Below are 22,277 nucleotides of genomic sequence, written 5' to 3'. Positions count from 1 at the left end.
TGTATAAAACTAAACTCCAGCTGAATCACTCAGTGTCTATATAAACATCAGTAGTGAATTATCTGACTTTACTTCCTGATGGTTTTTGAAATTAACTAGTTCATTATATGATGCAGGTCTTTAAAAAATATTCTTTAATGCAACTTATAATATTTTTGCCAGAAGAATAAAAATATCTCTAGGCAGTGTGTCTTTTAAAAAGTATTATATTTCTGCTGTTCTTGAAAGATTATTTTCGTGTATTTGTGGTAAGCTATATATATGCAGTTAAAGTCACTTTAACACAACAATGTGAATGTACTTAATGGCACTGACTCTACCCTTAAAAATGGTTAAAATGGTAAATTTTATGTTAAGTATATTTTACCACAGTAAAAAGAAGTCACTTTTGTAAAGCACTTCAACTTGTTTTTAAAGTGCTCATTTCTCTGTGCCAGTAACTTCCATGTGACCTTCCACATTCTGTGGTCTAGACTGCAGCATGCACAGGAGCAGGGGTCCCTGCTGGGCTGCCAGTTCGAACTGTTTGTCTCCTCCAGAGAAACAAACTCTGGATAACAGGCACAGGGTTTGGCATATATCTGAATTTTCAGATGGGTGATGGTAAACTATGCACAAGAAAATGGAAACAGTATGCAAGAAATTTGTTCTCAGCAGCTGTATAAAGCTTTATGGATGAACACTTTTTCCTATTCCATAAATTCGTATGGATTCTGAGAAGTAAACTTTGGAATTAGTTCATCGCTGGCAAAAATGTCAAGCCAAGAATATAATAAGGCCTGGAAATGATATAGCTACACTTGTTTTATAATGTGATGCTATTTTAAATGGATAGTTGCTATTTTTTCGAAAATACTTTAATAATCTTTGTTTGCTTTTAGTAGGCAGAACCAGCTGAAAGACCAACAGCAGCAGCAGGCAGTGTCCCTGTGCCCTGATGACACAGAGTGTCTGACAGCCCCACGGTACAAGCGAGACTTGGTTCAGAAACTAAAAATTTTGCGTCAAGAACTTTCCCAACAGCAGCCTCAGGCTGGCCATTGCCGCATTGAGGTATCAAGGGAAGAGATTTTTGAGGTAAATTTACAAGTCTTATTTTAAAATAGAGAAAAATTAAAATTTCAGTGTTTCTCTGTTTGCCAAGAGTACTTTTTGGGACTCAAGTCTCTTTAGAATGGGAGCATTTTCATTAATTTCTTTTTCAAATGTGGGGAAAAAAGGCAGTAATACAGATTTGTAAGTAAGATTTAATATATAAGATAAACATTTAAATGGGATGAAGAAGGTAAAATGTTCTGGTTTGGTTCAGCCTGGTCTCTGCATTGCAAATACTTGTTTGTTAATGAATTTTAAAAGACCACAAGTACTCTCTATTGGTCACTTTCTAATTCTTCCAAAGGCAGGGACTCCTGAGTCAAAAAATTTTGTTTAATTACTGTTGGACTACTTCCTTAATTTATTGAACCTCTTCCTTTCTGGCATATCCTTTTATCTTTGGACTTTATAGCCCTACCGTTTCAAAGTTCTCACATAGTAAGTGGCAGAGGTCCAAGGGCAGAGGTTTCTCACTCATTAGAGAATTCCTGAGCAAGAGATGTTTGGGGACTTGATAATCCTCTTTCCAAAGGATGAACTTTTTTCTCTCAAAATTGTTCTTTGTTTGTAGTACTAGTCATTTGTGTTTTATTCTCTTTGTTTCCTGCTAAAACAATCTATTGTTTAATTTGTTGGGACATACAATACAGATTAGTTACAGTCATTTCTGTTTTAAATAATATAAAGTTGTCTATTTAATAATGATTGCTCATGTTTACTTACATTAAATATGTAATTTTAACATTTATGTTAAGTGCTTACTCTTAAAATGATTGCTTGTGTTTTCTTGAATCTTTTTCTTACCTTTCCTTTCTACTGGTGCCTGTGACCTAGAATTAGGTTAACCAACTTGAAAAAATTTGGCATTTCTATCAAATTTTGTTTTTAATGTGAGTATAATCATTGCTATGGTTTGTAGAACTTAAATGTGGAGTTTTTCACTTGTAGACTTTTGATATAATAGTTATCAAATGAATTGGTTTCAGTATAGTAAGCCATATCCATTTTGTTTTTAGAAGTTCCATGAAGTTTTAAACACTTGGAGTCTATCCACTGATTTGATTGTTGAACAAATTTCACCTTACTTTAATCTATGTTTTGTAGGTGAAATGGGAGGAGTTTAAATAACAGGTTAAAAGCACCTAGTAATAATAACATACTGAAATTTTTTTTAGGAATCTTATCGACAGGTCATGAAAATGAGACCGAAAGATCTCTGGAAGCGATTAATGATAAAATTTCGTGGAGAAGAAGGCCTTGACTATGGTGGGGTTGCCAGGTAAAGATGTGCTTATCAGTAAATGAAGTATGCATCCTTATATTTACAAATTTAAGATACTTCCAGTGGCATAACCTCCTCATGGATATTTATTTTCCAGTATATTATTCCCTGATGTTTGCAATCCTGAGGCTATCCTAATGGGCATATTCACAGTGAGGTTAGGATAGTACCGCCTCTCGGAGCATATCTGAGAACTCCCTCCTGGATCGTACAGTAACAAGATCTCATCTGCAAACTAGCTGCAACCCTACACGGACTGTTGGTGGGACCAGCAGGCCCTGCATTTGTTTTCTGCATCTCTCTCCTTCAGTACATGGTATCCCCTCTGCTTTACATTGTCAGGAACAATCCTGAGACTTTAGTGACGTGTATTCTAAAGCGAATACTGTTTCCCTTTGCTTCCAGTGTCATATTTTTTACCTTGGTCAGGAGTGTTTGTGTGTACGTGTAAGTATGTGTGCATATGTATATTTTCCTAAGTGGTCCTTAAATCTTTCAATACAGAAACTATAATCTATATGAATGCTACATTCATACATCAAAGATTTTTTTCCAGGTGTGAAAATTCACTTTATGTACATGTAGCAGAAACATTATAGCTTCTGTATTGAAACATTCTAAGGACCATTATGATAATTCTGCTTACCCTAATCTAAATCTAGCCTAAATTAAATTTGTGTTTGCACTAAGTCCCATGATTGTTATTTAGCATTACCTGTTTTCACCTGTAGGCTTATTTTCATTTTGTGTCCTTTTTGGCTGCAAATGGAGTTTCTTTAGTTTGGGTCCTTAGAATTGATGACTTATACATCATACTTAGAACTTAATAGTTGTTGGATTCTTATGATTACATTACTCATAGCTAGATTTTGAATGCTTGTTTGAAAAACTTGATAACTATCTGCTGATGGAATCTAAATGCTATAATTGTATGTATAGACCAAATAAGTAGTCAGTTTTTTGTTGTTTCTTAACCTTACCATAAAGGTTTGGTAGACTAAAATGGGATGTGTCAGTAAACTGCTTTTTCTGATCTTTATTCTGTTGTAGCATCCAAGTGTAGTTGGGTTCTGCTTTTATGTGCATTCTAAGTATTTGGTGAAACAAAACAAAAAAATTTTTTTTTTTCTAAAAAAGCATGCAAGACACATCAGGTGTTATGTGTGTTGGGAAGATTGTTTTTGTGGAGGCTTCTCTTATCTTTTTTTTTTAAATCTAGATTTTCTCAAATATTACATAAATGGTAGTGATTTCATTTAGACTCCATCATTATAGAACTTTTAAACATTTTACATTATCTACTTGTTAATAATGTTTCATTGCATTTCCTGAAGATATATTATTCAATCTGTTTAATCCGTAATGTCAGAATGTATTATTTAAGTACCTTTCCTAGCCGACGAATGACCAGAATTGAGATTAGCAACATCTAATTCCTGGACTAATGATTTTATTTCAGTTTCACCAAGATGAATAATAAATTATCCTTCATATTTTGAAAATTATAATAAGTATAAGTTGCTAGTTCTGTTTGTTAGGAGGTTTAGAAAATATTGATGTACACTTGAAACCAAGAAGTGATATGGTACATACTCAAAAAGTGCAGGCTTGCTCTAGTATTCCTACTTATAGCAAATGCCTTGCAATCCCTGACCACTTACATTTTTGTCATGCTATATTTTAGGGTTTATACAAAGAAGATGAAATGGATAATGAAATTTACTTATTAAAACAATGCCAGCAACAAAACATACCATTGTCCAAAAGTGAGAGGATTAATGCTGTACTACATTATATAATCTATATAAATAGTATAAATTGCCATAATAGGAGTGGGCCAGGATAGTACAGACTATCTGGATGTTTTGAAATAAAACCATTTTCTTCCTTCATTTTATATTTATCATGGATTACAAATATATTTAGCAATCAGAAGTAATTGGGCTAAATTATTAAATTGCCATTGGACTGTAGCATCTTAGTGAGTAGTTGGTACTTCTGGATAATACCTTTATTAAAATAATACCAAATTGGATAATACCCAATTGAGTGAGAAGTGATTTCAATATAACAAAGCAAGAATTTTCACTTGCCTTTTGGGCATGACAGATTTTCCAGTGTGATCTTACATAACTGGTTAGTGCTTTATTTTCTTTTATTTAAAAATTTTTTTGCTAAACTGATTAATTGAATATCAAATATTCATTAATAAAAAATTTCTTTGTCATACCTTGTTTTCTAGGGAGTGGTTATATCTCTTGTCACATGAAATGTTGAATCCATACTATGGCCTCTTCCAATATTCAAGAGATGATATCTATACATTGCAGATCAATCCTGATTCTGCAGTTAATCCGGTATGATTAGTTGGTGGTTGTGTTGATAAGATTAACTTGTGACCTACGCTTTTCACTTTTCAAGGTCATTGTAGTTTATGACATAGGATTACTCTCTTTGTCCTGGTCACACCATTCCTTGGATTTAACAAGTCCTCCTTTAGAAAATATTCGCAAGTAAATGATCATATGGATTTGTGCAGTAGTTTGGGCACAAGGATGTTTCCTGCATCATTGCTTATAGTAGACCCAATTGGAAACAATATTGTGGTTCATTAAAGGGGATTGATTAAATTATGACATTACATTAATGGTTAAGAGCATGCATTCTGGAATTAGAAAAACATGAGAATCATATCTTGGTCCCATTACTTACTACCTTTGTGGTTAAGCCTCAATTTTATCATTGCTAATAATAATAAATATAGCTCATAACTCAGAAGGGTTGTGACAATTAAATGGGATATTGCATATTAAATATTTAGCACAGTACTATACATGATTAACCGTATTATATATTACTAAGCATACAACAAAAGTTAGTAACTTATTAATTTGTTGATTTCATATTATTTCTATTACCTTTCCATACAAGGGCATATTATATAGCCACTAAAATGACACTATGGGATAATAATTAATGACATCTAAAGATGGTGTTTGTGATATATTAAGTGAAAATAATTTTACAAAATAGTATGATACAATTTTGGTAAATTTGTATATGTGTAAACATTGAAAGGCTCTATAATATTGACTGGTTATATCTCTAGTGTTAGATTGTGGGTGATATTTTATTTTTTGCTTGTCTGTTTTTCTAAATATTTTGCAGTGAACATGTATTACTTTTTAAAAAGAAACAAAACCTATTTTTAAAATAAAGGGGAAGTTTAAAGATGAGCTTAAAGATTAGTTATTAAATAGAGAAGTAAAAGAAGTTTAAAATACACATATCCAAGTAACAAAACAATTTATCGTGAAAGACCAGTAGTACCCAAACATGATAGAAATGTTAGCTTTGTTGCAGGGACTCCTTTATAAATGGGAAGATGTGTAGGTGCAGGTTCTGCTTGGGTAGCCCACTTACTATCATTACTACCACTGGACTAATAAATGCTCACATCTGTTGAGCATTTATCATATGCCAAGTCCAATGCCATGGACTTTATCACCTCATTTTACTACTCACAGGGCTTTCTTCAGATACTGTTTTTACTCTCATTTTTCCAGGTGTGGAAAATTAGTTCTATAAAGGTTAAGTAATTTAACCAAGTATTCGTGCATAGTAACTGGCAGAATCGGACTGTATTCCACGTTAGACATGAAATCTGTGTTCTTAAATCTATGTTTTAAAGTTCAGTTTCTGGTTAGGTCAAGGAAATAGGCAGGTTGAGGATTGAAGGGTTTTTTTAGTTTTGTGTTTTGTTTTTTAATGACCGAGCCAGGATTGTGAAGGGCTCAGCAAGAGATGAGAGGAAAGGAAGAGGACAGGATCTACGAGTGATTTAATGAAGCTGCAGTGGGACTGTACTTTGGGGTTAATTTCTAAAGATAAATTTTACTTATTTATTTATTTATTTATTTTTAAACTTTTAATATAAATTTATTTAAAAACCACAACAACATAGCTCACAAGCCTTGAAATCCCTAGCATTTAAACATCCCCTTTTTGGTTATCTTCAAAAGTAAGCCACAAACATGCCAAAAACAGAGTAGAGGCACTCATAGTGAACTTTGCAGTTAGACTGAGTGCAGGTTTTATTTTAACTTTTTTTTCTTTTTTTTGAGAGGGCACCTCTCATATTTATTTATCAAATGGTTGTTTACAACAATAAAATTCTGTATAGGGGACTCAATGCACAATCATTAATCAACCCCAAGCCTAACTCTCAACAGTCTCCAATCTTCTGAAGCATAATGAACAAGTTCTTACATGGTGAATAAGTTCTTACATAGTGAATAAGTTCTTACATGGTGAACAGTGCAAGGGCAGTCATATCACAGAAACTTTCGGTTTTGATCATGCATCATGAACTATAAACAATCAAGTCAGATATGATTATTCATTTGATTTTTATACTTGATTTATATGTGAATCCCACATTTCTCCCTTATTTTTTTTTTTAAATAAAATGCTGAAGTGGTATGTAGATGCAAGATAAAGATAGAAAGCATAAGTTAGTGCTGTAAGAAGGCAAGTGTAGATGATCAGATCTGTGCCTATAGACTAAGTATTAATCTAAGCTAGACAAGGGCAACAAAACATCCATGGATGCAGAAGATTTCTCTCAATAAAGATAAATTTTAGAAAATGACAGTTTGAGAGAGGCATTGACTCTGGTGTAATACTTCAATAGCAATGTAGAGCATCTTGACATGCCCTGTAGAAACTAATTACTGAACTTTGACATGATAGCTTATTCCATTTAAATTCGATTTAGTTGTGAATTAGACTCTAAGTTTTGCACTTACTGTTAAAAAATATTGCTGCCTAAATATTTAATTTTTACTAAAATTTCCCTTGATTGTGTCTAACTCGAGTATTTCTATTATCTATTTCCAATTTCAGGAGCATTTATCGTATTTCCACTTTGTTGGACGAATAATGGGAATGGCTGTGTTTCATGGACATTATATTGATGGTGGTTTCACATTGCCTTTTTATAAACAGTTACTTGGGAAGTCCATTACTTTGGATGACATGGAGTTAGTTGATCCAGATCTTCACAACAGTTTAGTGTGGATACTGTATGTATTGAGTCTTGTATCTGTTCATTATAGTTAGAGTCTGAGCTTTTAAAAAAAGATAAATTTCAAAATAATAAATTTTTTAAAAATGATGTGCAGAAAATATTAGTAATTATCTGAGTTACAGGACCACTTGACTTTTCTTCATTCTACTGCTTTCCTGTATATTTTAAATTCCTAAAAGTTAGCAAGTGTTATTACTTTAAAAAGGAAAAAATCTAGTATATTATATTTTTTAAGTTACTGTGTATAATGATTCTTCAGCATGATGCAATGCAAGTTCTGTTCCAATTCTGCATGTGTTAGAATAGCGGATTCTCGTTGAGGTGGTGATTGTTGAAGCCATGCTTTAAAAAGGTATCTGTTAAAAGGGTATCTGTAAGAACCAATTCTATTTTGCAGGAGGTCATTCATTTACGATGATTTATTGGCTGTACTTTTTACCAAATACACGAGTAGCTTTCTCACTGGTAATAACCAGGCACTTGGTCACTTAGAGGTAACCCAGATTCAAGTGGGGCCTATTACCTGAGAGCCAAACATAACTGAAAGCCCAGCTTTGGTCAGGGCTCTTTGTCATTACTTAGAAGGTGAAATGTTACCTGTGTTTAAGAATGTTAAGGCTTTTTGACTCTTCTGTCCATGAATTTTTCATAAAACTATCTTATTTTATCTGTCTCATTAATTAATTATATTTTATATTGTCCAGTTAAGTATCTATTCCTCTCTTTGTTTCTAGTGAGAATGATATTACAGGCGTTTTGGACCATACCTTCTGTGTTGAACATAATGCATATGGTGAAATTATTCAGCATGAACTTAAACCAAATGGCAAGAGTATCCCTGTTACTGAAGAAAATAAAAAAGAATATGTCAGGTAAACAAACCCTTCTGTGTTCCCAAGCCTGAGAATTATTGTAATGTTCTGAACAGCAATACAGAAAAACACTTAAGTATTTAGGTAGAGTTATTTAATGCTACAAAGCAAGCTTCTGCAGAAATAAGTGGTTTAAAAACAATCATCATTTTACTATTTCTTATAATTATCTTGAGTCAGTAATTTGGATAGAGAACAAAAGAGAGAGCACACCCCTCCTTGTGGTGTCAACAGGAGCTGAATTGTGAACATGCCTCCTTCACTCAGATCTAATGCCTCAGCTAAGGTGGCTCAAATGGCAAGGAGCTGGCTGGACAGGCCACTGGTTCACCATCTTGGGTCTAGTTCTTACCATTTGCTGGGTTCCTTGGTTATCTCTATGTGGCATCAGAGGCTTCTCACTCTCCCCATGGCCTCTCTCCCCAGCAAGAGAGCCAGACTTCTTATGGGGTGGCTGATTTCCCAGAGCACAAAAGCAGAAGTTGTTACATCTTTTTAAGGCCTAAACCTGGAACTAGCCAACATCACCTCTGCTGTAGTCTTTTGGTTAAAGTGAATCACCTGGCAGCCCAGGTTCAGTGTGGAGGAAGGGCGTGCAAAGGCACGAATGCCAGGGAACATGGTGCATGGGGCCGTGTGCAGTGCAGGTACCACAGCTGCATAGAAGCACTTGTCTGCTGTATTACTAGCACTTATCCTGTTTATAAATAAGCACATTGTGAGTTTAAGGAATAAATACAACAAAATGTTCTTCAAGTTTTATAAAATCATCTGCTGATTGAGGAATTTATAAGTATTGTGTTACATCATTTGGCTTATGGTAATTAAAGTTCTTCTAAACATACACCAGTGGTAATCAGATTTAGAGTTTGACCACACCATATGTACACAGAAACATGCACACTAGTACTTTTTAAAAACAATTATGTCCGCAAATATTACTGGCTAAAATTTTCCTAGTTTACACATGTGGCCCATCAGTCTCAGAGACTGCTGGTGGGAGGTACCAAATGAAAATGCATATGTCTTTTAATTAGCAGCTCCATTTTTAGGACTCTATTCTACCCAAACACATGTTACAGAAATATGAATAAGGATGGTCAATTAAATATTACTTGTCAAAAAAATTGAGAACTGATAAAATGACTTTAGAGGAGAATGATTACATGCATTCAACAGAATATTATGTGGATATTTAATAGAAACTCTGTATAAGCTGTCAGACTTAAAAAGTAAGTCTCAGAAGAATTATGTAGGAACAAAGTCTGTATGTTGTTTTACAATTATTTGGAAGATGTTCAGGAAGGCTGTATACCAAACAAAGTTTTTGCCTAGGATGAGGGAGATAAAGTGGCGGGTCTTGAAGTAGAGGGGGGAAAATAGGATAAAAGAATGGACTTTCAGGTTTTATTCTGTCTCCACATTTAGTGTTTTATTTTTCTTTATATAACAAGCATGTATTACATTTCTAATTTTAAAATAATATAATGAATAGGAACTCATAGTGTGTCACTTCCAGGATCTAGTGTGGACTAATCAGTTCCTAGGTCCCACTGTCCAGGATGCAGTCAGGCTTCTAACACACAGTCATTATCCCCTACCAAATGCCGTGCTGTGATTAAAAAGAAATTACCAAGAAAAACTGCATGGATGTGTAGTTTTGCTGTCCCCTTAAACAAACAAAAATGAGGTTCCCAAATGATCTGATGTTACATAACTTCTTTCTTGAAGTAGAGAACTATTTCTCCAAGTTTGGAAAAGGAAATGTTGGCAAATTTGGAAGGTGACTTGTTCTGAGATTTGTGAGATGGAGAGGTTTTTCCTGGGTAGATAGATTTTAAAAAAAGCAATTCATTTATAAATTAGAAGTCCAAGTCAAAAGCATAAGTAAAGCTACATATTAGATGTCGTTTGGTGTACCTTTTTTTGGTAATTACATCTTCCAGGGTTTTTAAAGCTTCCAGGGTGCAATGAATATTTAATTTAAAAAGTGCTTACTGTTGGCTTCTACTGTTACCATTTTGGATATGAAGTTTACCTCTTTACCTCCTTTTTTCCCCATATACCATGCCTATATTTTAAAAATCCAACACATTCAGATTATATTTAAGTGAAGCCAGGAAAAGTCATTTTTGGTTCAATAGGCTCTTTTCTCTGGTTATTGGAATGTATACTAGAAATTTAGTAAGAAATTTCATCCAGATTTTATTTAACTTCACATCCATCTAAACTCTAGCTGACTTCCAGCTTACTAGGAATTTCTCTGGTTTGAAGAGTTGCTTTATTGATGCCACTTTTCTACTGGGAGGTTACCACTTTTTTATTTACGGTGAACTGCCTCACGGTTCAGGATCCATCTACCCTCAGTAATCTGAGATTCTTTTAGACTTCATGCTAAATTCTTAATGCTAAATGCTCATAAAGTGCAATGTTGCTAAAGTAGAAATTGATGATAATTACCAAATCTGAATATATTTGATCATATGAAACCCCTGCCCAACGTTTACAGGCTCTACGTGAACTGGAGATTTTTACGAGGCATTGAGGCACAATTCTTGGCTCTGCAGAAAGGATTTAATGAAGTAATTCCACAACATCTGCTGAAGACATTTGATGAGAAGGAGTTAGAGGTCAGTGTATTAATGTTGTGACATCATTTAGTGTAACAAAAAGAAAGGTTGGGAATTTTCTGTTATTTAGTTTTAGAGAAACATTGTATTTTTGGAATCCCCAAGCTAGTAAGTGATGAAAGCGAAATAATATGATATAGGTCTTAAGGAAGGCACATATAAACTGTATTTACTCTTTCAGTGTAGTTTCTGCCCATTGAAAAACATTACAGAATTCTACCATGAAAACATGGAACTTTCATCTGGTCGTGTCCATTACAGCAGTGGTTCTCAGATGCTGGGTAGGGAACCCACAGTAAGTAGATACCCATGCAGCTTGTAAAACACAGATCCTTAGTGTCACCCCAGACTCACTGACATAGGACCTGGTATGTATATTTTGAAAAGCTTTTCTGATGTGTACCCTTAAGAACCACTATATGAGAGCCAACACTGCACATCTGAAGTTCTATTTTGAGGAATATTTGTCTTAACTTGGGTTTCCATTGGCTCATTATTTGTGCAATATCTTAACAGCTCATCATTTGTGGACTTGGAAAGATAGATGTTAATGACTGGAAAGTAAACACCCGGTTAAAACACTGTACACCAGACAGCAATGTTGTCAAGTGGTTCTGGAAAGCTGTGGAGTTTTTTGATGAAGAGCGACGAGCACGGTTGCTTCAGTTTGTGACAGGATCATCTAGGGTGCCTCTGCAGGGCTTCAAAGCTTTACAAGGTACAAGAGCCCGAGGGACAGATGATCTGGCATCAGATGGACTGGGGGAGGGGTAATGTTGGTTTATACAGACAGCTTACAGACCATGTTCTTATAAACAGATTCTCTTTCACTCCATTTCTTAGCTGTAACTCTCCTATCCTGATACCCTCTTCTCCCTCCTTTCCTTGGTTCGCCTCCCAAGAGCCTTTTCTGCTGGGGTTCTCTGATTGTAGTGAGTGCTGCACGTCAGAGACCATATATGGTGATGCTCCGTCTTTTGTTTTCTGGTCATCTTGCTTCTAAATTCTGTTGCACATTCCTATAGGGAAGGGCTGTCTGCTTCCATCTTCACATCTCAACCTGGCAGAACCTTTACCCACTTGGGATGCCTCTCCCCTCTACTTTTTTTTATTGTTTTACATAGAGGCAGCATGAGGCCTACAAGCCATTTGTTTGGTCAGAGCACCCTGATTATTGCATGGCATCAGACCATTTATTTACAACCAGATTTCATTTCAGAATTGTTTTCTGTGAAATAGCTGTTCAGTTTTCGATGCGTTAGTAATACTGCTAATGATTGTTGTGCATCACTGCATGGCAGTTATTTTCTTTACGTTTGAAGCTCTTCATTGTCTAAAGCTGCTGCTGGTGGTAATGACAGGGTATACAAAGCAAGACTGGAATATAATTCAACAGGGTTGCCCACAATACATATGTCAAAACTCCATGGAGAATGAGACTTTGAGCTATGCGTGCATGCCCTATTTGTAAAACTCATCATTATCAGACTGCCCAGATGCATAAAGTGAAGTTGTATTTCTACATATATTTGTATGGGATGTCTTTATGTTGACTGAAATTTATTCTATAGACTGCTTCTCTTTTGCTTTCAACCAGGTTCAAGTCATGAAACTTAAATTTGCATTTAGGTTATCTTTTTGAGTGAGTGAGTGAGTGAGTGAGTGAGTGAGTGAGTGAGTGAGTGAGTGTGTGTGTGTGTGTGTGTGTGTGTGTGTATGTGTGTGTGTGTGTGTGTGTGTGATCTTGGATTTACCTGTTTACTTTTGTTCTCATACTTTTGGGACATGACATTTGTCTTCCATAGAAGTTGGTGAAGGATTCCAATCCTGAACTTTCTTTCAAATTGAAATGCTGGCATATTAAGGAATCCTGCCTTATCCAAGGTCAAGTCCAGCTTTCAAAACCCAAATTCTTTTCCTCCTGCCCTTTGGCAATTTGTGTGGAGTCTCCAGTACTCTGCTGCCTCTGGACCCTGTAGTTTATGTACCAGTGTTATTCTGAGATTGCGGAACTAATCCATGCACTTGCAGTAATTTGACCTGCACTTAATTCTTCTACAGGTGCTGCAGGCCCACGACTCTTCACCATCCACCAGATTGACGCCTGCACTAACAACCTGCCCAAAGCCCACACTTGGTAAGTTATCTTCATAGCTTTCCCCACCTCATTCCACGTATGTGGGTGTTAAGTTTCAAACAGAATTGACTTTTCATTTATTGTTCTTACTACCAAAGGGACCTTAAAAAAGAGTGGTCATCAGCTCTTTTAAGTGATTTTAGATTATTCAGAAATTGATAGGAGAACCCAAAAGTGGTCACCTCTACTTTAGAGAAATACAACCTTTTAATTTTCTGTGTGACACACAGAGAGTGATGTGGCTGTATTAGTATATACTTGCTAGGCCAGTTTACTTATTTTGAATGAACTTATAAAATCTGATGTGCTTATTTACAGCTTCAATCGAATAGACATTCCGCCCTATGAAAGTTATGAAAAGTTATATGAAAAGCTGCTAACAGCCATAGAAGAAACATGTGGATTTGCTGTGGAGTGAGGAACAGAAGATTTACTTACCCAGGACTCTATTTATGCCCCTGACGGACAGCCTCCTTTCAGCAGAGTTTCAAGGAAGCTGAAATACAGGAAAATGCCCTCCCCGACTCCTCCCTCCCCACCCTCTGCCCTTTAAAAAAAATTTTAGGACACTGTGAGGGGTAAGGACAATTTCGAAATTCCTTTTCAAGGAAAAAAAGAGGTCTTTATGCTTTGCCATGAGGCCACATTCAGCTGCTATTTAAAATTAATATCTTGAACCTAAAGAATGCTGACTTTTCCTACATTTCCAGAGTTAGGCAGTATTCTACATTTAAAGACTACTACTATTTTTATAAAAGGTAATCTATTCAAATTGCTTCACAGATTTCAAGTCTCTCAAACATCAAGACAACTTCAGCAGTCGGTACAAGTCACATTTCATTTTGATTGAATACGTGATTTTAAACAGCTCCTGTACTTGCTCTTTGTAAAAAAAATAAAATAAAATTATTTTGAATTATTATACCTTTGTAAACAATTGGCTAAAGTAATCATTATCTTTAAAAAATAAAGCCATTTACATGTTTAATTACATTTTTCTATAGCAAAGCATTATATTTTAAAAGCATTATATGTTTCAACCTAGCGTAAGTGAAGCTTTTTTATATTTTTCAAGCATGAGTTTCCTGGAATACAGCTATATAATTTTGATTGTCAAGTTCCTAATCCAAACATTTAGTCTCAGCTTATCTTATTTGCTACAATAAGATGCATTCAGGGGCTCCCTGTTTTTAAGAGACTTTAAAAAAAATCCTAACTTTTTATCTTCAATCAATATAATCAGGTATTTTGGATTTACTTTTCATCTTAAGTGGAAATACTGCATTTTTATAGCTCCTCAGTTCATGTGGATGGGATTGGATTTTCATTCTTTTGCTGGGTCAGTTTATATTTAATGTATATTTACTACTCCTGTAAACCAAAGTCTCCTATGACACCTGTACCTAATTTATATTTTAATTACAGTGTTTCTGTCAAGTAAACTGTCCTGAGTCTATCTTTAGCTACTCATGATATTTATTTATCAGCTAAAATTATGAAAAAGGAGAACTTTTGCTCTAAAGATTATTTACAAGTTTAGGAAACCCTGCTTTTATGTAACAGAATGAAGGTGGGGGTGGCAGGGCAGGGGATGTGATTACTAAAGAAACAGTGATTCTAACTGTGGTAAAAGTTACTTTAAAAGGAGTTAATTTTGCAAGTAAGAGAATCCCAGTCCTTTTGGTGTTGAAGATCAGCCTCTGATTTTGAAATACACAGATTTAGCCTAACTTCAAGGTGTACAGCATGTTGCGTGATCCAGAAGGCAACCAAAATTCTGGAGTGAGGGATTGGAAAAAATCTGAAGTCATTGATGGATTTTTAAATTCAACCATCAGAAATCTGCACTATACTTTTTTTTTTAACATTTCTGTGAAATCAAGGATAGCAAATTCTGATGAGATAGCTTTGCTGAAAATTTGCAGCTTATTTATCAAGTAAATAGGCTCTTTGTGTTCTTTCATTTGATGGATTGTTTTTTTCGGTCTGTGTTCTTAGAGTTAAGGGGCTCCTCAGAGGTGCCTCAGAAGTAATGGTTTAAGAAAGGAGGGACAAAGAGGGAGAGAAAGGGCCTGGTTGGGATATGCAGTAGGAGCCTCTAACTCCCCACCCCTACCCCTTTACCCAGAGCAGTTCTAGTTTTTCTTTTTTATATTGGAATTTTAAGTAAGCTTTCATGGCGGGTAGGGGAATAGGGGGATAAAAGAAGTGGAAATTTTGCTGATGGAAAAAAATTGAGAACTACTTGTGTAGTTTCCAAATATTTCATTTATTTCATTCAGCCAAATTTGACTGCCAAATGCAAGCTAGTCATAGTTGTAACTGTGTGGTGGTAGTGTGCTTATGCTGACCTTTCCTCTTCCCAGACACTCTTGTTTTCCTACCACATTCTTAGTAGTACCTAAGAACATCTTGAAATGTACATACAGAAAGTTTCTATACTATTTGATTATCAGTAGTTTTCAGCTTTCACAATAGTACCTTTCTGGTTGCAGGTCCATCTCTTTTATATTGAAGCACTAGTGCAGATGATTGTGCCTACTCTTACAATCTTTCTGTAAAAAGTACACAATGAACACTTCAGAGAAATGGTAACTGATGGATGCAGTAATAATGAAGTGCTACTATTGTACAATATATAAAGCAGGCAACACCATCACTTTTTGAGTGCCTTTTAAACTTTCTAATAATGACCTAATAGAGCTTTAAAGGAAATAAATTACTCTTCCTAAGAGTCTATTGTATCACCAACAATTTATAAAAACATGATAATTTAGATTTCATTTTTAAGATTGTTAACCTGATTACTTCCGAAATAGGTGCTAAAAAGCAGACAAAATCTCCCAATGTGTCATTGAACCTTGGACTTCCACCTCATGTTTAATGTGAATATTTATTTCCACATGTCCCTCTTAACTGGGCTTTTTCTCATCCTTCCTAGTTGTTATTTCAGATACGTGATGTCACGTTTCCATACATTGCCTTTCCATCATGAATGCTCTATGAACAGTGGCTATTTTGTAGAGCTCATATGCAGTACAGAGGTGAGTTTTATTTCAGAGGGTCTTATTTCTTGATATAAAGTTTTTAAAAAGTGCTGTGTCTAGTGTACATTTTGTTTTGCACATAGTTTGTTGCCCTGAATGGGTTTCATTTTTACAGAGTCTTTTTTTTCCCCTTTGTATTTACAGTCTAGAGCACAAGTTTCCTTTCTCTTAAATACAATGTAATCTTTGCTTTATTGTACAACACTAAGTGTGTCTGAACTTCCAGTGCATTGAACTGATTGCACTAATGGAAGTTAGATTGTTCCAGTCATCTTTACAGTTTGATAGAGCATCTCCTGCTTCTGTTTTTAAGCTGCAGCACAGAGTTAACAGATGCCATTTGTGGTATGTAACGTTTGTATGTTAGCAGGATGATTGTACCAAATGCCGAGTTGTTTTGTTTCTAGATGTAATTAGTTCACGTAATGTAATACTCTTCCTTCTCTCTGAGTTTAAAAACAAAGTTTATCATTTTCATTGTATTTGTATTTATTACAGAGTGTTTTAGCTTTGATATTCTTTGTATTTTCATTCAGTTGTTACATGAGCTTTATCAATAACATCTGTATAAACGGTTTTAAAAATTAACTATGTATGTGCCCATGCCGAAGTTGAGCAATAAAATGAATGCTGTTTGCACTGCCACAGCATCAGAATTTTTAAATAATGAGTTTACAATTGTTTTGAAGAAACCTGTGATTGACTCTATGAAGAGTGACTGCCTAGGAACCCTAAAATGAGTAAGACGACACACATGCCTTAGGTGACACCTTTGTCAAATTGCAGAGCTCAGGACCCCCTCTTCTGTTCCCAGTAGAGTGGGAAGGTGCTTGGTTTTCTTCTGCCATTGCAGGTTGATTGGCTGGCAGTGGCTTTTTGGGGGCTGTATGGAAACGGATTTCTGAAGCCAGTCAGGGCTTACTGGGAAAGAACGCTCCAGTCCTGGAACAGTGTCTGGCAAGGCTGTTGGGGGGTGGAGCTATGTGTGGGGCCTCATTTGCTACCTTGGTTTTGAGCTGTAAAATCCTCAAAATAAGGAGAAATCAATTATATTTCCCAAGAAGCCATGACTTTAAGGGTCATGATCCACCTCTATAAGTGATAGTGGATGAAAGCCCAACTAAGTACATTGGTGGAAAAAGGAACAGATGTGATATTTTTTTCATCCAAAATATAGTCTGTAAGTCCCTCCACAGCATAAGCCAACCAGAAAGGAGTGTCTGGGAAATGCAGTGTAAAGTAGTGGTGTATTTAAAGTCCAGAGTGGGCATGGTGTCCATTTTTAATACCTTCTGAAATCTATTTTTTGTTTTGTCTCACATTGCCACATTTATTGGTTATTATCTAAAAGTTGTTAAGTTTTAGTACATTAAGGGTTTTAGTAGTAGTATAATCTATAAATTACCCAAAGGTTTGTTCTGATTAATATGTGATACGTTTTTCTGCTATGTGGTGACCTGAAATGTTTGTCCCTTCACTGTTAGGAAGTTAACCTTGGCACTCAGTATATTTATTTGTACTTTATATCCCAAATGCTTACAGTAGGATATAGGCAATAGAACAGGATAGAGATAATTATACAGAAAAAGGGTTACATACTTACTTTAACACTCTTAGCAAACTAGACAAACCAGATTTTAAAGACTGTTTTTATTAAAGGTATTTTCCCTAAATGTGATTTGTTCTTTGTTCTTTCAACAAATTACTACTCTGTGTGTCAGGCTCTGTATTGGCTGTTAAGGTTCTAGCTTTGGATGGTTGTTAGAAAACTGAGCTTCCAAACTAGTGCTTCTAGCCCATGTCTTGGTAGAAGCTGAATATACAGCTTAAGTAATCAAAACCCGGTTTGCATCCAGAAAAGAAGTCTGTCATGATGGGAGCACAGGATTAAATACTTCACTTCGGCAAGGCCTCAAATCCCAGACTTGGTTTGTAAAACAACTGATTTTGCTCCTCCACTTCCCTTCCCCAGTGATACTTCAGAACCAGAGACATTTGTCTCTGGGACAAGTAGCTCCTTCCTTCTGTTTGTGTTCAGTATACAACTGGTTACATTTCCAAGGTGATATGCTCTACAGCTACTGATTAGCGTACCTTTTGTGGCTATTGGGGCGGGGATTTTATCTAAAGGTCTCTAATATGAGCCATAAACCCCACTTCTATCTCCCTTACAGTGTTTTATAAGTGAAGGAAGTAGAGAAGCCACTGTAGCGGCCCGGGGTTGGCGTGGGGAGCTAGGGGGAGAAGGAAGAAGGAAACATGCAAAGATGTTTCTCCTGTTCACCAAAGTGTTCATTAAGTATTCTAACTTTCAGCCCAGGAATTGGGAGTGAAGATGATGAGCACATCAGATTCAACCTTACAGACCCACTCACTTCTCCCAAAGATGATGCTGGCATGGCAAGAAGGTAGAGCACCATCGAGACCAGAGGGGCAAAGTTATTTATTTTATTGAGGTAAAATTGATCTATATTAGTTTTAGGTATACAACATGATTTGGTATTTCTATATATTGTGAAATGATCACCACAATAAGTCTAACATCCATCACCATACATAGTTACAAAATATTTTTTCTTATGATGAGAATTATTAAGATTTATTCTATTAGCAACTCTCAAGTATGCAGTAAGTATAATTAACTATAGTCAGCATACTGTCTGTACATATCCCCATGACTTATTTTATAGGCTGGTTTGTATCTTTTGGCCCCTTTCACCGATTTTGCCTACCCCCTACCTCTGGCAGCCACCAATCTTTCACTGTTATCTATGAGCTTTTTTTTTTTTAAAGGAAGATTCCACCTGAGAGTGAGATAATACTATTTGCCTTTCTCTGACTTATTTTGCTTTGACATAGTGCCCTCATGTTGTCAGAAACGGCAAGATTTCCTTTTTTTTTTTTAAATGGCTGTTTCACTGTGTGTATATACACCACATTCTTTAAGTCTATTCATCTGTGGATACTTAGTTTTTTTTCCGTATCTTGGCTACTGTAAAAAATGCTGCAGTGAACACAGGGGTACAGATCTCTCTTCCAGTTAAGTGTTTCCATTTTCTTCAGATAAGTGCCCAGAAGTGAAATTGCTGGGTCCTTATGGTATTTCTATTTTTAATTTTTTGGAGGACCTCCCTCCGTACTGCTTTCTGTAGTGGCTACACCAAATTATACTCCCATCAACAGTGCACAAGGGCTTCCTTTTCACCAGCTTGTTACTTCTTCCTGATAATAACCATTCTAACAGATGTGAGTGGACAGGTGATTGTGGTTTTGACTTGCATTTCCCTGATTAGTGATGTTGAGCACATTTTCATGTACTTTTTGTCCCTTTGTATGTCTTCTTTGGAAAAACTTCTAAATTCCTCTGCCTATTAAGTAGTTTTTTTTCCTATTGAGTTGTATGTGTTCTTTATATATTTTGGGTATTAACCCCTTTACCGGATACCTGATTTATAAACATCCTCTCCCATTTGGTAGGCTGCCTTTCGTTTTGTTGATGGTTCTTTGCTGTGCAGCTTTCAGTTTGACACAGTCGAATCTGCTGTTTTTTGCTTTTGGTGTCAAATCTAAAATATCCTAAGACTAATGTCTAGGAGTTTACCACCTGTGTTTATGGTTCCAGGTCTTGTGTTCAAATCTTTAATCCATTTTCAGTTGACTTTTGTGTATGATGTAATAATAGAGTGGTTCAGTGTCAGTCTTTTTGCATGTGGATGTCCAGTTTCCAAGACCATTTATAGAAAAGACTGTCCTTTCCACACTGTATATTCTCTTACTTGTCGTAAATTAATTGACCATATATATGTGGGTTTATTTCTGGGCTCTCCATTGATCTACATGTCTGTTTTCATGCCACTACCAGATTGTTTTGATTACTTACAGCTTTGTTATTCTTCAGAGGGCAAAGTTTAATGGCAGTTCAAGTTTCATGTTTTTTAGGACAAGAAGAAACTGGTCACATCAATCAACTACCTGGGTAATGGTTCAAATGGCTTGAAAATCAAGCATGTCTAGATTTGTAATCTAATAGATGCCTTTCTAAAATGCAGCTGAAGCCCCATTTTGGATTCCTCCTTTAGTTTATACCATTTCTTTTAATGATAACATCTTCTGTCTGCCCTGCCCTTCTTGTTCTCCCAGTGTAGACCTCTCCACTGTTTTCTACTGCAATGCCTCTTCCCATTGCAAGTAAATTTCCATTACACCCTTAGTCCTTTCACTACAGCTCTGTTCTCTTGCCTCACCTAAACACTGGTTCTTCTTTTCCCTTCCTAGGTTTTTAGAAGAGGCAGTGAATTCTTCAGTGCCCCACATGATACAGTAATGCATATACACAGCTAACATATAGTTTAAAAAATTATATATAATTAGAGGCTTAAAAAAAATTCATCATCAGTCTGTTCCGCATCCCCAGTCTTGCTTTCCAGAGGCCACTATTTGCAAGTCTTCTGTCAGTTCTTTTGGTGTTTACTTCCACGTTTCTAAATGATATGGTAATCATGCTCTTCCACTGATCTTAGACATAGTCTGGTTAGTTTCCTTTTTATGGTAGTTAAGTATTTAGCTTTCACACCAACCACCTCATTCCGTGACACTCCCCGACCCCCCAATACCTTTTATCAGTTTTAAATATTTTTCAAACGTGTGATTATGGTGAGCCTTTCCTGGGTTCTTCTGGGAAAACTGTCTTCATGTATGATTCCCTCTCCGAAGGCACTTGGATCACATCCTCCTTCACTTGCTGTTACCACTTCATTTGCTATTTTTCGAAAATATGCTGGCATCTTTAATTTGTATTCTCTCCTATTCTTTGACCTTTGCTTAGCAGTTCTATCCCTTGCCTGGTAAATTCCCTCACCTGTTTTTCTTATAGGTTATTCCTAGTTATTTCTGAGCTTGATAAAGAACTGGCAGAACTAGCAACTTAAGTGTCCGCCTAAATTTAACATCTAAAAAAAAATTATAAAAGCATAACTATGCTTGTTTTAACAAATTCAGATCCTAGTAGAGTATATTAAGCAGAGTGAAAATTTATGTAATCTACCACTCAGAGTCACACCAACTATTATGTTTGGGGGTGACTCTTCTAGACCTTTTCTATACTGGATTGATTATGCTGCATTATATATGATACCCATTTGTTCCGTAGCCTTTAAAATAAAATAGCATCACAATGTGTTTTTTAAGATTTGCATATTTTACTCAAATACATTGTAGATGTCTATCTAGATCTACTTAATCATTTCTCTCTCCTAACTTTTTTTAGAACTTAAGTTCTAGTTCTTGTGATCTAGCCTTGGGGTCTTGTGCCCTTCCTTTTCCATTCACCTGCACACATCATCTTGTCACAATGTATCTCAGCTGTCTGTCTGCATTTCTTGCCTCATCATGCTTCAAACTTGGTGGATCCCTCAAGTATTTTCCCTAGGAAGCCCCTGCCTGCCTAGAGACCTAACACTGTCAGCTGCATTCCAAAAGGGCAACACTTGGGACCATAGCATTAGATTCAGCTGCCTACTCCTTTCTCCAGGACAATCAGATCCTACCCCATCATGCCTCCTGGCCTCTGTCATTATTCATATGCATATCCCCATGCTACCCTATGCCTCCCATCTCCCATCTAGTCCTTTCCTGGTGCCCTCTGCCATTGTCTGGCTTTGATCAGCAAGGTCCCCAGAGCCTCAACTGCTCTGAAGCCTCTCTCCTCTGGCTCCTGGCCATCACTGAAACCCTCCTCTCTGTGGAAGACACCACCCCTGAGTAGTTCTTCTCTCATATTCCCCCATACCAGAAACAGGGTTGGTGTACTCTTGTCCACTTCACCTCCATTATGATGCCTTCCCACCTGCAACCATTAGGGCTTTTTTGAGACGCATACCATCTGGCCTTGCACCCTTTGCCTCTCCTAATGCTGTCCTCTACCAATTGATAGAAGCCACAGTGCATAAGTTCTTATCTTCCCGCCACCATGTGAAAAACCTATACACGTTTACATGGTATCTTAAGTTTTACCCATAAGTCCCACCTCTGATGACAGGTCCACACTTCTAGCCCTTTACTATTTGTGTTGACCTACAAGGCTTCAGGAACTGGCTGTTAAATCAAGGCTTAACTGATTTAGTGTA

At 36.1% G+C, this 22,277-nt stretch overlaps 1 protein-coding gene across 4 annotated transcripts in view; it reads left to right on the top strand.

The window, feature by feature from the left end:
* The window catches only part of SMURF2 (SMAD specific E3 ubiquitin protein ligase 2), a 125,642-nt gene extending 108,826 nt beyond the window's left edge, over positions 1 to 16,816 (top strand). For 2 of the 4 annotated variants that reach the window (XM_036899746.2, XM_057501624.1), the window contains 9 exons: positions 882 to 1,077; positions 2,271 to 2,374; positions 4,620 to 4,734; positions 7,283 to 7,461; positions 8,201 to 8,338; positions 10,848 to 10,968; positions 11,485 to 11,686; positions 13,030 to 13,105; positions 13,424 to 16,816. In XM_036899746.2, the coding sequence (XP_036755641.2) occupies positions 882 to 1,077; positions 2,271 to 2,374; positions 4,620 to 4,734; positions 7,283 to 7,461; positions 8,201 to 8,338; positions 10,848 to 10,968; positions 11,485 to 11,686; positions 13,030 to 13,105; positions 13,424 to 13,523 (1,231 nt within the window). In that variant the 3' untranslated portion in view covers positions 13,524 to 16,816. Of the gene's footprint in view, positions 1 to 881; positions 1,078 to 2,270; positions 2,375 to 4,619; positions 4,735 to 7,282; positions 7,462 to 8,200; positions 8,339 to 10,847; positions 10,969 to 11,154; positions 11,687 to 13,029; positions 13,106 to 13,423 lie in introns of those variants that run through there. The other 2 variants (XM_036899747.2, XM_036899748.2) reach the window with 2 other exon arrangements.
* Positions 16,817 to 22,277: the final 5,461 nt, after the last annotated feature.

Source organism: Manis pentadactyla, chromosome 4 (genome assembly GCF_030020395.1).
Source record: "Manis pentadactyla isolate mManPen7 chromosome 4, mManPen7.hap1, whole genome shotgun sequence".
Lineage (NCBI taxonomy): Eukaryota > Metazoa > Chordata > Mammalia > Pholidota > Manidae > Manis > Manis pentadactyla.
The sequence above is the reverse complement of the archived record's forward strand: the minus strand, read 5'-3'. Positions and strand labels throughout refer to the sequence as shown.